Genomic DNA, 14644 nt, shown 5'->3' with positions numbered 1-14644 from the left:
TCTTATAAAAAGTCTTCTTTTATGATAGATTTTTTTTAAAGATCTTTTTTTAAGGATAGAAAGAATGATTATATAGTATAAATATTTAATAAATGTTTAATAAAACGAAATAGAGGAAGAGAGGGAACGAAGATAGAGAGGCAGAGAGAGAGAGAGAGAGAGAGAGAGAGAGAGAGAGAGAGAGAGAGAGAGAGAGAGAGAATATGAAAATGAGAATGTAAAAGATTGTCTTATAATTTTTTTTAGTTTAAATAGTAATATTTTTATAATATTAGATAACAAATATAATAATAAATAACAATAAATGAAAATTATATATGTATAATAATAATAATAATTTGATATGATGATAATAATAATAATAATTTTTTTTTAAAAGTACCATTATTTATTTTTATTTATTAATTTGTATGTTTCGATCCAATTTCTTTTCGTTTAAACTTACATGTTTCAGTTAAATTTTTTTTTTTTATATTATAAGAATTTAAAAATCTTTTCATTCTATATTATGAATTAAAAATTAAATAAATAAATTATAAAAAAATTAATTGTATATATATATATATATATATATATATTCAATCATATCAGTGCTATTCGGTCATAAGATTTTCATTTTATTTGATATATGTTCAATATATATATGTATATATGTTTCAAAATTTACTTTGAACAGCACTTTTTATAATTATAATATACTTCTATAATATACTTCTGAATCAACTAAATATCAAAAAATGACTTTTATTTATTTCATTTAAGCACATTATTAAATTCCATGAATGATAAAGTTAAAGTTAAATATTCATTAAACATTACATGAATTATGCTTAATGGAATTATGTTTTCTAATAAATTTGAGCAGTGGATCAATTTCTTGCAGGATGATCAGACTTATGTTCCATCCGAAGAATGGGTACGATTTAACAGATAATCAAGATCATGTGCAATACGATCTAGCATACCACTTGCTGTAGCTTCGCAATTCGTAATCACAATTTCAGGTGCCTTTTCTTCACCATCAGGTTGTTTACGTTCCGTGGTGTTGGCAATATCGGGAATAAGGTTCACATGTTCCCTGCTTTTTAGATCTGGCACGGATAATTCAACGTCTTTTTTCACGGCTAAAGTCACATCTGGCATTCCACTTAAACGTGATTCAACATCGGCGTTGCACAGAACTTTCGCTGAACTTTCTGACGACGGATTGTGTGCAATGAAGATTTGTCCTTGAGACTCTCTGAATTTACCAAATTCCCGGAAACTGCAACATTCATTCGTATTATAGGGCTCGTTTACGTAATGCGACGATCGTGGAGAAACTATGCTGTCAAACGCGATAGCTTCTTGATACTTTCGTGGACTAGTGCTATAATTCTCCAGGTTAATGTCATCCGAATGATCGATGCGAATCTCTGGTAGGAATCTGTTGGCAATGGGAATGGAAGATTTCGAATATGAAGACGAGGACTCGTTGATGAATTCCCGCATGTCTATACTACCCGCTGCAATCCCCCGAACTTCTAAATACGATTCTCCAATACCCAAAGATGACTGGAGAGTTGGAGCGGTGTCATTCTCCATTTCTGCACTATTTTTTGAACACACTAGTAAGATGATAAATTTATTTCATTTAGTAAGTATAAAATCCACTCTTATTCATGTATTATGTATCATTACATGATATAGATTAGAGGATGTTTTTATAAATACCTTTTATCGGTTCAGATGTTATTTCCTCTTCTTCTGCATTTTGCTTCCATTTTAGTTTCCGTAAGATTAAATCAATCGTGGTCAATTCATCGTTTATGATATACATCATCATTATAACAAAACCCTAAATTTATAAAAGTCATAGTTAAGAAAAATAAAAATTTTTATTTGTTCAATTAAAATTATCGATCAACACTTACCAAGACGGAAGAAAGAGAGGCAAATATATAATGAAAAATGATGGAGGTGGAATTTATGTAAAAAATGGAGGCAGTCTCTGTCGCAATGATGCTACAAATGACTATGGCAGCTCGATGAAGCATTCGTAATCTAAAAAAAAAAAAAAAAGAATGTTTTATTTTTTAATTTTTCTTCTTCAAGTTGTATAAATAATCATACCTGATGTCTATCGCTTCCTTTTTCATAACATTCTCCTCAACGAGAGCATGAGCTTTGTGTAAAATTCCTAAGTATAATAATATGAATATAAGAAACATCATTGTTGCGCAAGTGACAAAGATATTATAAACTCCACTGCCAAAAATTAACCACCATGATTCGTGTCTCCAACCCGTGCTCTTATGTGTGAGTTCTGTACTTAACACGGCTAAGATAGGGACACCTATATTAAATAAAAAAATTAATACAAATCTAGTGGATTTTGTTATTAATTATTATTAGTTGAACGACTATACCCGTAATGACTGCAATGACGGTAGGTTGAAAATGTTGACTGGAACGAACTTGAGTTAGACCAGCATAAATGATTAGAGCTTCTGATACCGGGGCTGACATACCAATAAGAAGAAAAGCTTCCAGAGTTATTGCCACGATCGCATATGAACTCTAAAATAAAATTAACATCATAAAAAAGAATCCTAGAATCACAATGCAAACATTGTTCCAATCAAAGCACAGCAACATTGAAGTTTTAAAAAGTTCATCCAGCTTTGATTTGTCCACCAAAAAGTTCCAAGGATCAAAGAGGATAAAAGACATTGTGCTAAATTGTTCTAATTACCTCTGGTAAATCATTATGAACGGCATAAATGAAAACAGCCATTGCTCCTATCAAAGCACAGCAACATTGAAGTTTTAAAAAGTTCATCCAGCTTTGATTTGTCCACCAAAAAGTTCCAAGGATCAAAGAGGATAAAAGACATTGTGCTAAACAACCACCGCATCCAAATATCACGATGAACGTGGTCTGTTCTTTTTTTGCAAGCACTACCTGACAATTACATTGTTAAATTATTTTATAATAATTCAATAAAAGTTTGATATTAATAAAATGGAAAGAAAAAAAAAACATAATAATCATACTCTGTTTGAACTTACTCTTACAGCACGTGCTGTTAAGAAAACTGCAAAAGTTCCGCTGTTAGGACAAACACAATGAGTGACATCATCGCCTGGAGATGTATTGGCGATGCAACTGTTCAGATCCCAGGAACCTGTAACGTCCATGAACCCGCAAGACAAATTCCACGAATTCGACTGATTCTGTACGTGTTTCAATTGTAGATCTACCCAGATTTTATTGTGTTTGTCTAGATTGAAGGTAGGCACTGCTACCGTGACAACTCGAGAATTTATCCTAAATTCCAAATCTGTACCATCACTAGTAATAAAAAAGTATTTGAATTGAATAATTACAATAATGATAGAAAGTAAAATTTAATATTGTCATTGCTTACTCAAGTTCTTTGACATATGTGGCAGGAAAAAAATGAGACATATTTTTGTAAACGACTACTATTCCATATAAAGTACTGTTGGATTTTATCCCACGTTGCCGTTTCTTCCATAATCGAACCATTGTTTTATCTTCGTACCAATTTGGATATCTAAATAATTGAGCGAAATAAATTATGTATATTTTATAAATATATAATGTTATTTAACAAACGTTATTTAATTTATGTTAATTTATGCGTGTATTATTTAATTACATAGATTCATCTACAGGGATTTGAAGAGAATGAGTGATACTGTTTCCATTGTGTTGCTGTAATTCTTGAACATCTACCACCAAGGAAGAAAAGGATAAATGCTTATAAGGACGGATAGTCATCTTGGACCAATGTATTAAACTTCGTTGAATGATTTGAAGAAGCAACAGAACTTTCTGAAAATTAATCAAAGTTTATGCATTTCTTCTGTCTATACTATCTATATGAGTTTGTTGTACGAGTTAAATTTTCATACTTGTTGATTCAAAATTGAATTTTCATCGTTCAATATACGACTAATTATTCGTATCAAAGTTTCTGTGGAGGCATGTAAGTCAGATGGATCAATGTGATATTGATAACGTTCTATTTCAGTCAGAATACTTAAAATGCGATCTCCTTCGCCTGGATAGAGAGGTAAATCACGAGTTCGCAGGATTTCCCAAAATAGGAAGATCGTTTCAGAACCACTTGTATTTTGATATCCTAAAGTTAAGCTTTTAAACTTATTATAATGTATAACTAATGGCTCAAATAAACAGAAAGAAAAATCTGGTATCTGCCATTCAGGAGTTGTGGCATCCTTCATCGAACATAGCCTGGATACCGTTTTACCCACAAAATGTTGAGGGCATTCTAGTAACGCTTCAGATCCAGGAGCAGTGTCTGGCCAAATCAAACCCCAGGATTTCTCTTTTAAACAAATCGGTATTAATGTTCGATTCACAACTTGTACACGAACAGACATAAACTTGTCTGCTACGTTACAAGTGTATATTGCAGATTTCTAAAAATATAACGTAATAAACATAAGACAAATATTACATTTTATAATGGAAAGATACAGGAATAATTTGCTATTAATTAAGTACTTGTGCATTTGTAATTTTCAATATGCTTCCAGTCGGATATAAATCTTCCCAAACTTCACTACCAAGTTCTAATTTCAATAGAACTTTGTTTTTTGTCCAACCAAATCCTATTCCAATATTGGGTACATTAGGCGTCATACATGTTAATTGTATATTGGTTCCCTGGAAAGAAGAATCAGTTTTGTGAAAATTGTTCATTTCAATTATTATAAAAAAAATTTTTTTTAAAGATCACCTTGTCTATAGTGACGCTCATCGGCATCACCTTTACATCCGGTTCATCTCTCACGTCTATGTAAATACTCTTACATTGTTGCACGCCCCAATCAACTATTTGACAAGTATATTGGCCCGCATCAAGTAAAGTTGCTTTTTCAATAGTTAATACTGATGTGTGTAGATCGGAACCGTCATTGGGGAAATATTTATATCGAATTGCCCTATAAAATGAAAATTTTTCTGTTTATTGTTCATTCAAAGTCACTTTTATTATTTCATTTAGTTACTTAATTGTTCGATGCTTTTTATTTAAAATAATATATAAATAATACGCTTGAAAAGATTAAAGATACTGTTTTAATGATAATGATAATATTTCTTATTTGTTCACCTGGTGGCTTTATTCGTGTTCACCAACATATTGTCCTTGTACCATGTGAAATTTATGTTATGACTGCCTTGAGCAACGCAAGAGAGAATGATCTGATCTCCCAGATGAATTTCGTGTTCGTTTCCTTTACTTAGTTTCAGACTCTGAAGGAATGTCAATCAAGATGAATAAGATCAATTTATAAAAGAATGTATTTAAGAAAGATCAATAAATACCTGCAATTTGAGCGTGGGTTTTTGTTGAAAAGTAAAATGAGTCGATTCGAGAGAAATTTCACTGAGCCGTCGTCGTTGAACCAATTTGTTAAGGGATTCTCGAATTTTATCCCCATCCTCAGAATTTCCGAAAAAGTGGAAAGTAATTTCCGATGTGGGCCTACATAACGAATAAAAAAACTATTCTATATAGTTTTTAAATTTTAAATATATTTTTTTTTACTAATATTAATATATTTCGTTATTTCATTATTCTCATTTTTTCATTATGATATATATATATTTATATGTAATCCCTTTACTTCCATTAAAAATCTTGACAAAAAGAAAATGGAATTTTTTATCGTTTAATGTACCTACTCACGTCACGCTCAGGATTTGTAAATCCTCCGTAAACGAGACATTAGAATTCCTTAAATATTTTGCAAGCTGCGAAGAAATAATAACATTTTAAAGGATGTAGTAATTAATTATTGTTCAAAGGAAAAGTGAAGAAGAGAATTGTAGGAATAAATAAAAATAATCACTTTCTATAACGTATATATATATATTATTACAAAATAATTATAACGATAACATGATATTCATCTTTAATATAATTAAATATATATAATATAATTAATTTTATTAATAATTATATCGTAATGAAAAAGGGTGTATGTGCGCGCGCGCGCATGTGTGTGTGTATACGAATGTATTTATATATATTTATACACGTACACATATGTATTTGCACGGATTCGCAATCGATCATTTTCATCTCCCTTTTCCTTGAATTTTAGCGATTAAAATCGCTTATCGTAATCGAGATATATATATATATATATAAATATAATTTCTATGATATCTTTAGAATGTTAATCTTGTTCGTTATCGATATGTTCTGTTCAACTTCGAGTTCAAAATCGATTTCTCTCTCCGTATCGAAAATGTCACTATTGAAGATGTGTTTCCTGCCACCTATCCAATATCCGACTATTCTTTTTCAGAATTTCTTGATATGATTACGTGACTGCATCCAGTCGAAAAAAAATTCATTCTTGATAAATGAATATATTTCAAATTCACTCCGGTGCATCTGAGAAGTATGGATCGTCATTGGAGATGAGTACGCAGGATAAATCGCCGCTTTCAGGACATAGATGGTTTCGTATTCTTTCTCTGGATACTCTTAACACCTTAATTCCCGTCTCACGACAATATGCCTCCAACAAGATCATTTGCAGATGACTGGCAGAATCCATATCCGTGTCGAATGGTACAAGACAAATAACACTCTGGTTATTCTCGCATTCCTTGGATGCTAGAGCTCGTAATGTTGGTAACATACCACACGTTATAGTGCCTCTAGGATATCTAAATATTTCTTTTTGTTCGGTCCATGATAAGTTTCCACTGAAAATCAATTTGAGGTGAGTATTCCAAGTTATTTTTTTCCAAGTTTTATTATTTTAAATTAGTGAAGAATTCGACGATAAGCAAAAGCTTGTAATAAAAGATGATAAAATTTTCATTTTTTGATCATATTATTTTATTATTTTACTTTCGAATATCTCTTTATTAAGAAATAAAACATAATTTCCGAGTTAATTCAAAAACTAATAATTTCATAATTATTATAATTATCATCTTTTTACATATAGTTTCAATAAATTTCGCAATTTAATATCGTCAAATTCTTCAGTAAAAGTAATCAGCATTACATATCAAAAATGAAAATTCATACCTATCAGACATCGTAGATGAAGCGTAGGATTGTAGACTTTGGCAACGTGTCATATCTGTGAATATTTGTCTCTGCTCACTCGATTTACTATTTTCTGGTATTCTCTTACACACTTCACTAAAAGTTGGAATTCTCTCGTTTTTGATCTCCAGTTTATAACAATTAAACGCACACTTTTGTTTCACTGATCTCTTTTAGAAATTTTTTTTTGTCAAAATACACAAATTATCTCGATATAATCTTATGCAACGGTGAAAACTTTCACGTTGAAAACACACGTGCCGGGTAACAGTTCCACTGACGAGTGACCTCGATAATCGACACACGTCGCTTTTATACATCTCTTATCCCCACCTAGCAACATGCATTGCTGTACTATATATTCAGGGGTATTCCAGATAAAGTATGTCGATTCTATGTACATTGCGGAGTTTTTTATCAACGAATTTAGTACGAAAATTTTTACCAGGAAACAGAAAATAAAACGAAAAATGAAAACTATAACAATTTTTAAAATAGAAAAATAATAAATAGGTAGTGTAACTAGCATGTATCTATAATTTATTTCGAAATATAAATTTAAACAAAATTTCCGTCTCGAATCAATTATTATTGTTTTAATATTTCAAGAATAATTATCGTATGCAGGGAATCTTTGCAAATATCGATACTGCTGATAATTTTTAAAGAATAATCGCAGATTTCAATTATCTGTTCGTTCGAAACGTTGCTTCTATTGCGCATAACCGTTCTTTTAAGAAGAGAAGGATAGCCAGATAGATAGAAACTCGGGAATGATGAGATGACATTTTTTTACGTATATGGCGGTCTTACAATAAGTATTATCTTTCCAATTCTTTTTTCTTCATATTCAAAACATCAAAAAATTAAACGTGAATAAAATTATATTATCATACACGAATATCGAGCTTGATAGAGATGTCAAGTTTGTTTGGTTAATAAATTTTATATCCATCTTGGCAGGACATTTCGATCGATAGCACGTGCTCGTACCATACATGATGCAAACAATTGAATCTTATATGTCTAGTTTCATCATCCTTGCAACTGAACAGATTTGCGAATAATCCATATAAAAATTATCGACCAAGGGGAATTACGGAAAGAGGAAAACGTCGATATATTCCATCTGTTTTTTATTCACGCAATGTTTCTCTTACTTTCTTTATTCTCTTTAATCTCGTTCTACGCGTTATATTATTCCCCCAACAGAACTACGAATGTGTTAAAATTAAATCGATCCGATAAGGTAGAAAGTTGATGCAAGTTACGTAACCAATTTGGATAAGAAAGTTACAAAACAAATTCGTACGGATAAATTTATTTTTTACTAATTGGGGAAAATTTTTTTTTTGTTACAGAAAAAATTTAAAAACGAAACTTGATCAAGTCAGTCACCTCGGAAACATGCATGCGCAAGCGACTACTGGAAATTCCAATCTATAAAAAAAATTCCAATCTGGAAAAAAAAAGAAGGATTCCCAGAACGAAATGATTTAAACGTATTTTATGATAAATATATAAACATCGAAGACATTTACTGGATGGATACATCAAATTAGAATTTTATATCAAAATATGTTAAACATAACATATTCATGAGAAAGAATAATTTATTCGATAATTGCTTAATTGTTACAACAAAAAATGAATTTATATAATTCTATAGCATATCCAAACTTGTTTAACTTTTTTCAACTTTACATACATTTGAGATAAATATAAAGTAAATATAGAGAATATAAATAAGCTTATCAATTGAAATTTTAAAAAAATTTTCATCCAGAAAAATTTAGATTTTGCTTTTTAAATTTAATTAAATATAATGCAATTAATGCCATAAATGTTGTAATCGATCCTGTTGGAATTAGTGTTGAATTCTTTAATATATAAGAGTCGACAAGTAATCTTATCATCTGCGAAAAAAAAAAAATCACTAATTCTTGTTATGACGACTAAGATCGTGACTTGAGATATCATTCCGGGAAGGTAACATTTTATCGTTTCTCAAGATTTGAGGAGAATTGTTGTACAAAGATAAATAATAATAATTGTATACAATTTATACACAATTATAAGTACACATGTTTATAATTTTTTCAATATAAAATGTTTAAATTGTAGATTGATTGGAAAAACATTTTTTTTTTTCGTAAAATTCATTTAAAAGAGAAACATTCGCGATATTAATTTTATAAATAACAAAATATAACAGAGTTCTATTTATAGAATTGTTGAACACAAATTTAGAGATAGATTTGTGCTATTTTCAAACGCACTGAGATTTCTATTTAGAAGCCACTAAAAAAATCTAACTATTTTTTTTATACCAAAAATTTTGTAATAAAATGAAAAAAAAAAGAAGAAACTCTTTGCTCTGTTTATTGATTTGGAGATTACTAGATATTCACTAGATTTTTATGAAGAAGAAAAATTCATTCCTATCATTGAAAAAGATTTTGAATCTCAGAGTGGCGCCACTGTCATTATTTCGATGCTGATAGAATTATTGTGTAAGTAATTTGCACGATTAAAATGAATATAATAAATAATTAATTACTCTGAAGAGAAGACAATCGATTATTTCGATTATTTATTGAAAAAAGAAATGTAATTGATAAAATTTCATTTATTATCAATTAAAAAAAGTAAAAATTTTGTTTGTCATAGAAACAATAATAAAAAAAAAAAAAATAAAAAATAAAAAGCAGAGCATAAAGAAAAGGAAATTACTTTATTTTTGGAAAAACCAAGTGTATCATACTGGGAATTGATTGTGAATGAAATACACAAAGAGGGTCGATAGAAATACCAAGAGAGAAAAAGAAAAAAAAAATGTTGATCTTGACGTCACTTGTACACCTGTTGAAGTAATCAGAAGTAATCGGGAAGGAAAAGAGCCAATTTAGATTTCTAAACCCAAATCCTTAAAACTAGAAAGCATTTTTTTTTAAATACTTGACATTTTTTTTCCAAGCATCGTTAGAAGAGATATTTAATGAGATATTAATGTAAGTTATTAAAAATCTTTCAATGATTAAAATTCTTAAAATTACTTCAAATTTTACTTTTTAATCCAAATAAGCTTGAATCGGGATCAATTTGCGATGTACATTTAAGTAATTAGTGCAAAAATAAATTAAAGTTCGAAGAATGGATGCACCAAGTTTTTCTTTAATAGCATTAATGTTTCTCATACATATGTCATGTTTCCAGAACGTGAATCGATAACGTAACGATGAATAATTATGTCGGTGTATGTGTGATACGTTAAATTTAATTTATTTTCTATCGATTTAAGCACATTTTCTTTTTTTTTAATTAAAAGAAACAAAATATACCTTTTCCTTCGAACGCAACTTTTTATGCCAGAATTATGCTAAATAAGAATTGCGTAAATTTATAAATTTTTGATAAACGTAACGAATGATCAAGTATGAAAAAATATTCAAAAAGATAAGCAGAATGGAACATTAAACATTGGAAAATTCTATTTATATTATTTTCTATATTGACATTGGATAATTGTAACGTAAACAGTTATGAAAGAAGTTCGTAATGTGGATTGGATATATATATGTGTGTATGTATATATACATACATATAAACACATGATATAATAGTTTTTCCTATCTATAAGCTGTTTATTTCTACATATTATATCCATCAATATATTTTTCTCAAAGTTTTTTTCTCTAATTGAATGATGTCAATATTATGATCTATCTTGTAAAATAATATTATCAAAATATATTTGTATAAGAAAAAAAAGAAAAAAAAATTGTAATTGATTAAAAATGAAAGTACGTTAATGGATTTCAACGAGAAAAATTCAATATTATTAACGTCATATTTATAATAATGAAACAAGTCATGAAACACTTAAAGTTTATCTTTCAGTACATTCATTGTGTTTTTTTTCAATGTACTAAAACGTTGCATTGATTTTCAATGGGCACGTGTCATCAAAACACGTGCAAAAGTATAGATAATGTTACACAATTGATTGTTACATGATACATGATGAATATTTTGAAATTTTATGAAATTTCTATTATTAATCAAATAATAATAATTAATAAAAAAAACAAAAAATTGTTTATAAAACATATATTTTTAGTTATTTATATATCTATAATTTGTAGGATTTCAATCCTGTATATAACAATTTCCAATTGAATGCAACACCTTCAACTGTGGATGTTGAAGCATTGCATGAAAATTCCTACATAGATTACCTGAGAAATCAATTGACGTTTCTTTTTTATTGAAGATATGCTCCAAAGCACGTTGTAATGAAACAAGAATTTATTTGACAGATCCAAAAAAGATTTGGAAAGACGTCTAAGACCTTATCACTTAGTTACAACAATCTAATTTCGAATCTAATTTATGCCATGAAAATTAAGATAACACAATCATGGTAAAAATTGCATGATTTACAATATTTTATATGATATTGTTATACATTAGAGCAGTCAAGAGACTATTATAATTCTGGATAAGAGAGAAAAGAATTTTTCTAACTAGAATAATTCCAAAAGTTCTATATTAATAATATATATACATATTACTATATACAGTGATAATATTACTTTCTCAGAACTTGTCCACTCACCTGTTTACTGATATAAGATTCCAAACTGCCGTATTGCGATATCAGACCGGTTTTCAGGGATGTCACGTTCGACAATTTGATTCTGCACTCGTATCTCGACCGATCTGTAAAAGTTTCCATCCATCAATTTCGTTTCCTCGAATTTTCCAAACAGAAGAAGAAGAACGTCAATTCTTCAAGAATGAAAGAGGATTGTTTCAAACTTACTGTTATAGATTTTCGTGCCATTCCTGCACGCGCATGGCTGCTGCGCCACTTCCTCGTGAGGGCATTGCATTATACAATTCTCCATCCTGCATTCTGCGAACAAGCAGAATTGATTTCGTGAATGCTCTCTCTCACGTATCGACTACGGTGACACAATTTCATGGAATCTCATTAGAGATCAATATAATCAATCTATAACAGATCTTGCAATTCTTTGCACAGTGATATAAGAATATTTACCCTCCATAGTGTTCAAAAGATGGATCTCACAATTACGACCGACGTAATCGTCGGTGCATTCGCAGGTCATCGCCTTTGCTCCAATTTGCCTGCAACAATTCATAATCATTTCTCGAGATTTCGTACAGTATACGATAACAGTGAGAGGTGTAATCTAATCTTCTTTCGTACTTGCATGTTCCCCTGTTTTGGCAAACAGGATTTTTCCTATCGTCGGAGCAGAGAGGTCCTTCGTTACAATTTTTTCCATTGAAACCCTCGAAACAATCGCACCAAAAGTTCCTGAGTGACAAAGAATGGCAAATTCCATGTTAGATGTATATCAAACCACGAGCAGATAAATATATATATATATATATACATAGGAAAAATTTGGTCAATGAATCACGAGTTGATACGATATCTTTTGAAACCACCCTGTCGTTAATATTTATCTTTTATATTTGGAAAATTTCCAAAGTGATTCGTACAGGGATTTTTATTAGCCTGACACATTTTTTTCTCTTCAAACTTGTAATAAAATCAACAAGATTACTATTCTTTCATTTCAAAAGTTATCCATGAGATGTTTCATGAGAGAGAGAGATTCTTGTTTGAAAACATTCTTGCAGAATAAATATGCTGTGGAATACATAACAATAATAATAAATGTATAAATAATCTCCTCTTAAATAATAAAGTTACTTGTAAACATGAACAAGGATGATTTTATTCCAAATTAATATCCCTCTGGCAACTTTCAATAGAAAGTGAAATAGGCAAACTCACGTATAGTCTGCAGACACGAGGCAATTGCCGGTGTAGGAGCAGCGGTGGACGGAGCAGGAATCGGAACTCGGCGTGTCCTCGGTCACCTGATACGTGACATTGAACCCGTACACGTTCAACAAATCGTTGAGAACGCGTACGTGATTGCCCTCGAGGCGGTCGAGCTCGAACTCGATCACCAGAAACTGTCTGAACGTCCTCAAGTATTTGTACTCGAACACGTTCCCCTCGGTGATCTCCTTTATTAACGTGCCGCCAAAATTCATGCTCTCAGACTCGTAATAGGCGTACTCGGTGAAGCTGAGCCCCTTGTACACGTACACCTGGGTCAAGTAGACGACGATGGAGCTGTTGCTCGACGGAATATCGGACACGTCGATTATCCAGCGACACTTGATCGGCACGGGGAAAGATTGGGGGAAATTCGGCGTCTGGATCACCCCCCTCGGGGTGGTCAAACGGCCGCCGCACGACACCTCGACGCTCGTCGAACCTCCGACCAGGTAAAATAGAAAGGAGAAGCTGATCAAGGGAGACCTCATCCTCGGTGCATACAGCTGCGGGGGAAAATTTTGTTATCGATTTTTTTTTAATATTATGTATATATATACGTATACATATTTACTGAAAATATTTTGCAAATCTACATCTATTGCTGATTATTCTCGTTGAGAATGATGATAGATATTCTTGATGTTAAAAAGAAAGAACATTTACTTACCATAAGGAATATGAGAAGAAAGCATCAATTCCCCTCACCAGTACTCAAAATTCTGTATTCGTTTCTCGTTCCAGAATATCATTGCACGAGAACACGTTATGGAACGACGAGTCGATCGTTCGTTGCCACTTGCAAATTTGGGAGAAGACATTGTATCAATTATTTCACAATCTTGAAGGAAGCTGAAGAGGGGTGAATTTCTTTGAATTGAAAAGAAAAAAAGAAAGGAGGCTATAAGGGGTCGAATTGCACAGGTGACATGTTGATGGATCTTATCTTATCTCTTGGGATGATTAACAATTTGATCCGGTGGGTTGGGAACGTTTTATCGCGAACGTGCGAACCCGCGATCTGTCTGGGCGTTAGCCCCTTCCGCACGGCTGGCTTCCCCACGCGCACCCTCAGTGCATCCCCTGCATCCCATTCGCCTTGGTTGCAGGCCGACAGATAAGACTTACGCAACGCGTTTCGTTATTATCTTTAATTATGTTTTGGATGGTGTGAAAGACGGCAGGAGTGTGGGAACGTGTCTCTGAATGTCCATGTTTCAGAATTGTTGAATTTTTCAGGAGGAGATCCAATAATGTTTGGTGTGTGTGTGTGATCAGAAGATTTCACTGGGGAAAGAAAAAGAAGCAACAGGATTATATTTGTATGAATATGTGCTTATATATATGTATGTAAAAATATATTGATAATTACTTGGAAATATTTAATATTCTGTGTTCTGTGGTATGGTAATATATACACCTTTGAATAATGGTGTTGATTGGAATATATGGTGTAGATAAAAGGATCTTCTTCCCACGAGTATGTTCTTCTGTGAGGATTTGTAAGGTTTTTCTGGTTTGAAAAAGAAAGAAAGAGAGAGAGAGAGAAATAAAATAAAATAAAATAACAGTCGGTAATTATTTCATGTAAATTATTATACATAATATTAAGTTGGTATTATGTATACGCGCGCGTGTGTGTGTGTGTGTG

General features: G+C 31.2%; 2 protein-coding genes and 1 long non-coding RNA gene across 6 annotated transcripts; 1 reads left to right on the top strand and 2 right to left on the bottom strand.

The window, feature by feature from the left end:
* Window positions 1-644: 644 nt before the first annotated feature.
* LOC410154 lies at window positions 645-14570 on the bottom strand. 3 transcript variants are annotated; one of them, XM_393637.7, is made up of 22 exons: window positions 14366-14567; window positions 13664-14280; window positions 12943-13499; window positions 12346-12456; window positions 12175-12263; window positions 11935-12027; window positions 11728-11831; window positions 5727-5791; window positions 5363-5522; window positions 5148-5290; window positions 4773-4977; window positions 4538-4699; window positions 3922-4452; window positions 3666-3841; window positions 3411-3560; window positions 3052-3334; window positions 2735-2944; window positions 2409-2559; window positions 2113-2335; window positions 1914-2043; window positions 1714-1837; window positions 645-1607 (listed from the first exon to the last, which is right to left on the bottom strand). In XM_393637.7, the coding sequence occupies exons 2-22, from the start codon at window positions 13664-13666 to the stop codon at window positions 895-897; spliced, it is 4383 nt and encodes a 1460-aa protein (XP_393637.5). In that variant the 5' UTR covers window positions 13667-14280; window positions 14366-14567; the 3' UTR covers window positions 645-894. The 3 variants fall into 3 exon arrangements, with proteins under 3 accessions (XP_393637.5, XP_016770576.1, XP_006566696.1); XM_006566633.3 differs by having other exon boundaries at window positions 1335-1591; window positions 14366-14570; XM_016915087.2 differs by lacking the exon at window positions 14366-14567 and having other exon boundaries at window positions 13664-14297.
* On the bottom strand, window positions 6233-7416 carry LOC724756. Its single transcript, XM_001119824.5, has 2 exons — window positions 7089-7416; window positions 6233-6757 (listed from the first exon to the last, which is right to left on the bottom strand). The coding sequence occupies exons 1-2, from the start codon at window positions 7139-7141 to the stop codon at window positions 6427-6429; spliced, it is 384 nt and encodes a 127-aa protein (XP_001119824.1). The 5' UTR covers window positions 7142-7416; the 3' UTR covers window positions 6233-6426.
* On the top strand, window positions 7449-8375 carry LOC102655371. 2 transcript variants are annotated; one of them, XR_001704922.2, is made up of 3 exons: window positions 7449-7622; window positions 7737-7981; window positions 8073-8375. It is a non-coding gene; the product is annotated as an uncharacterized LOC102655371 (long non-coding RNA). The 2 variants fall into 2 exon arrangements; XR_001704921.2 differs by lacking the exon at window positions 7449-7622 and having other exon boundaries at window positions 7629-7981.
* Window positions 14571-14644: the final 74 nt, after the last annotated feature.

This window comes from Apis mellifera, linkage group LG11 (genome assembly GCF_003254395.2).
Source record: "Apis mellifera strain DH4 linkage group LG11, Amel_HAv3.1, whole genome shotgun sequence".
NCBI lineage: Eukaryota > Metazoa > Arthropoda > Insecta > Hymenoptera > Apidae > Apis > Apis mellifera.
The sequence above is the reverse complement of the archived record's forward strand: the minus strand, read 5'-3'. Positions and strand labels throughout refer to the sequence as shown.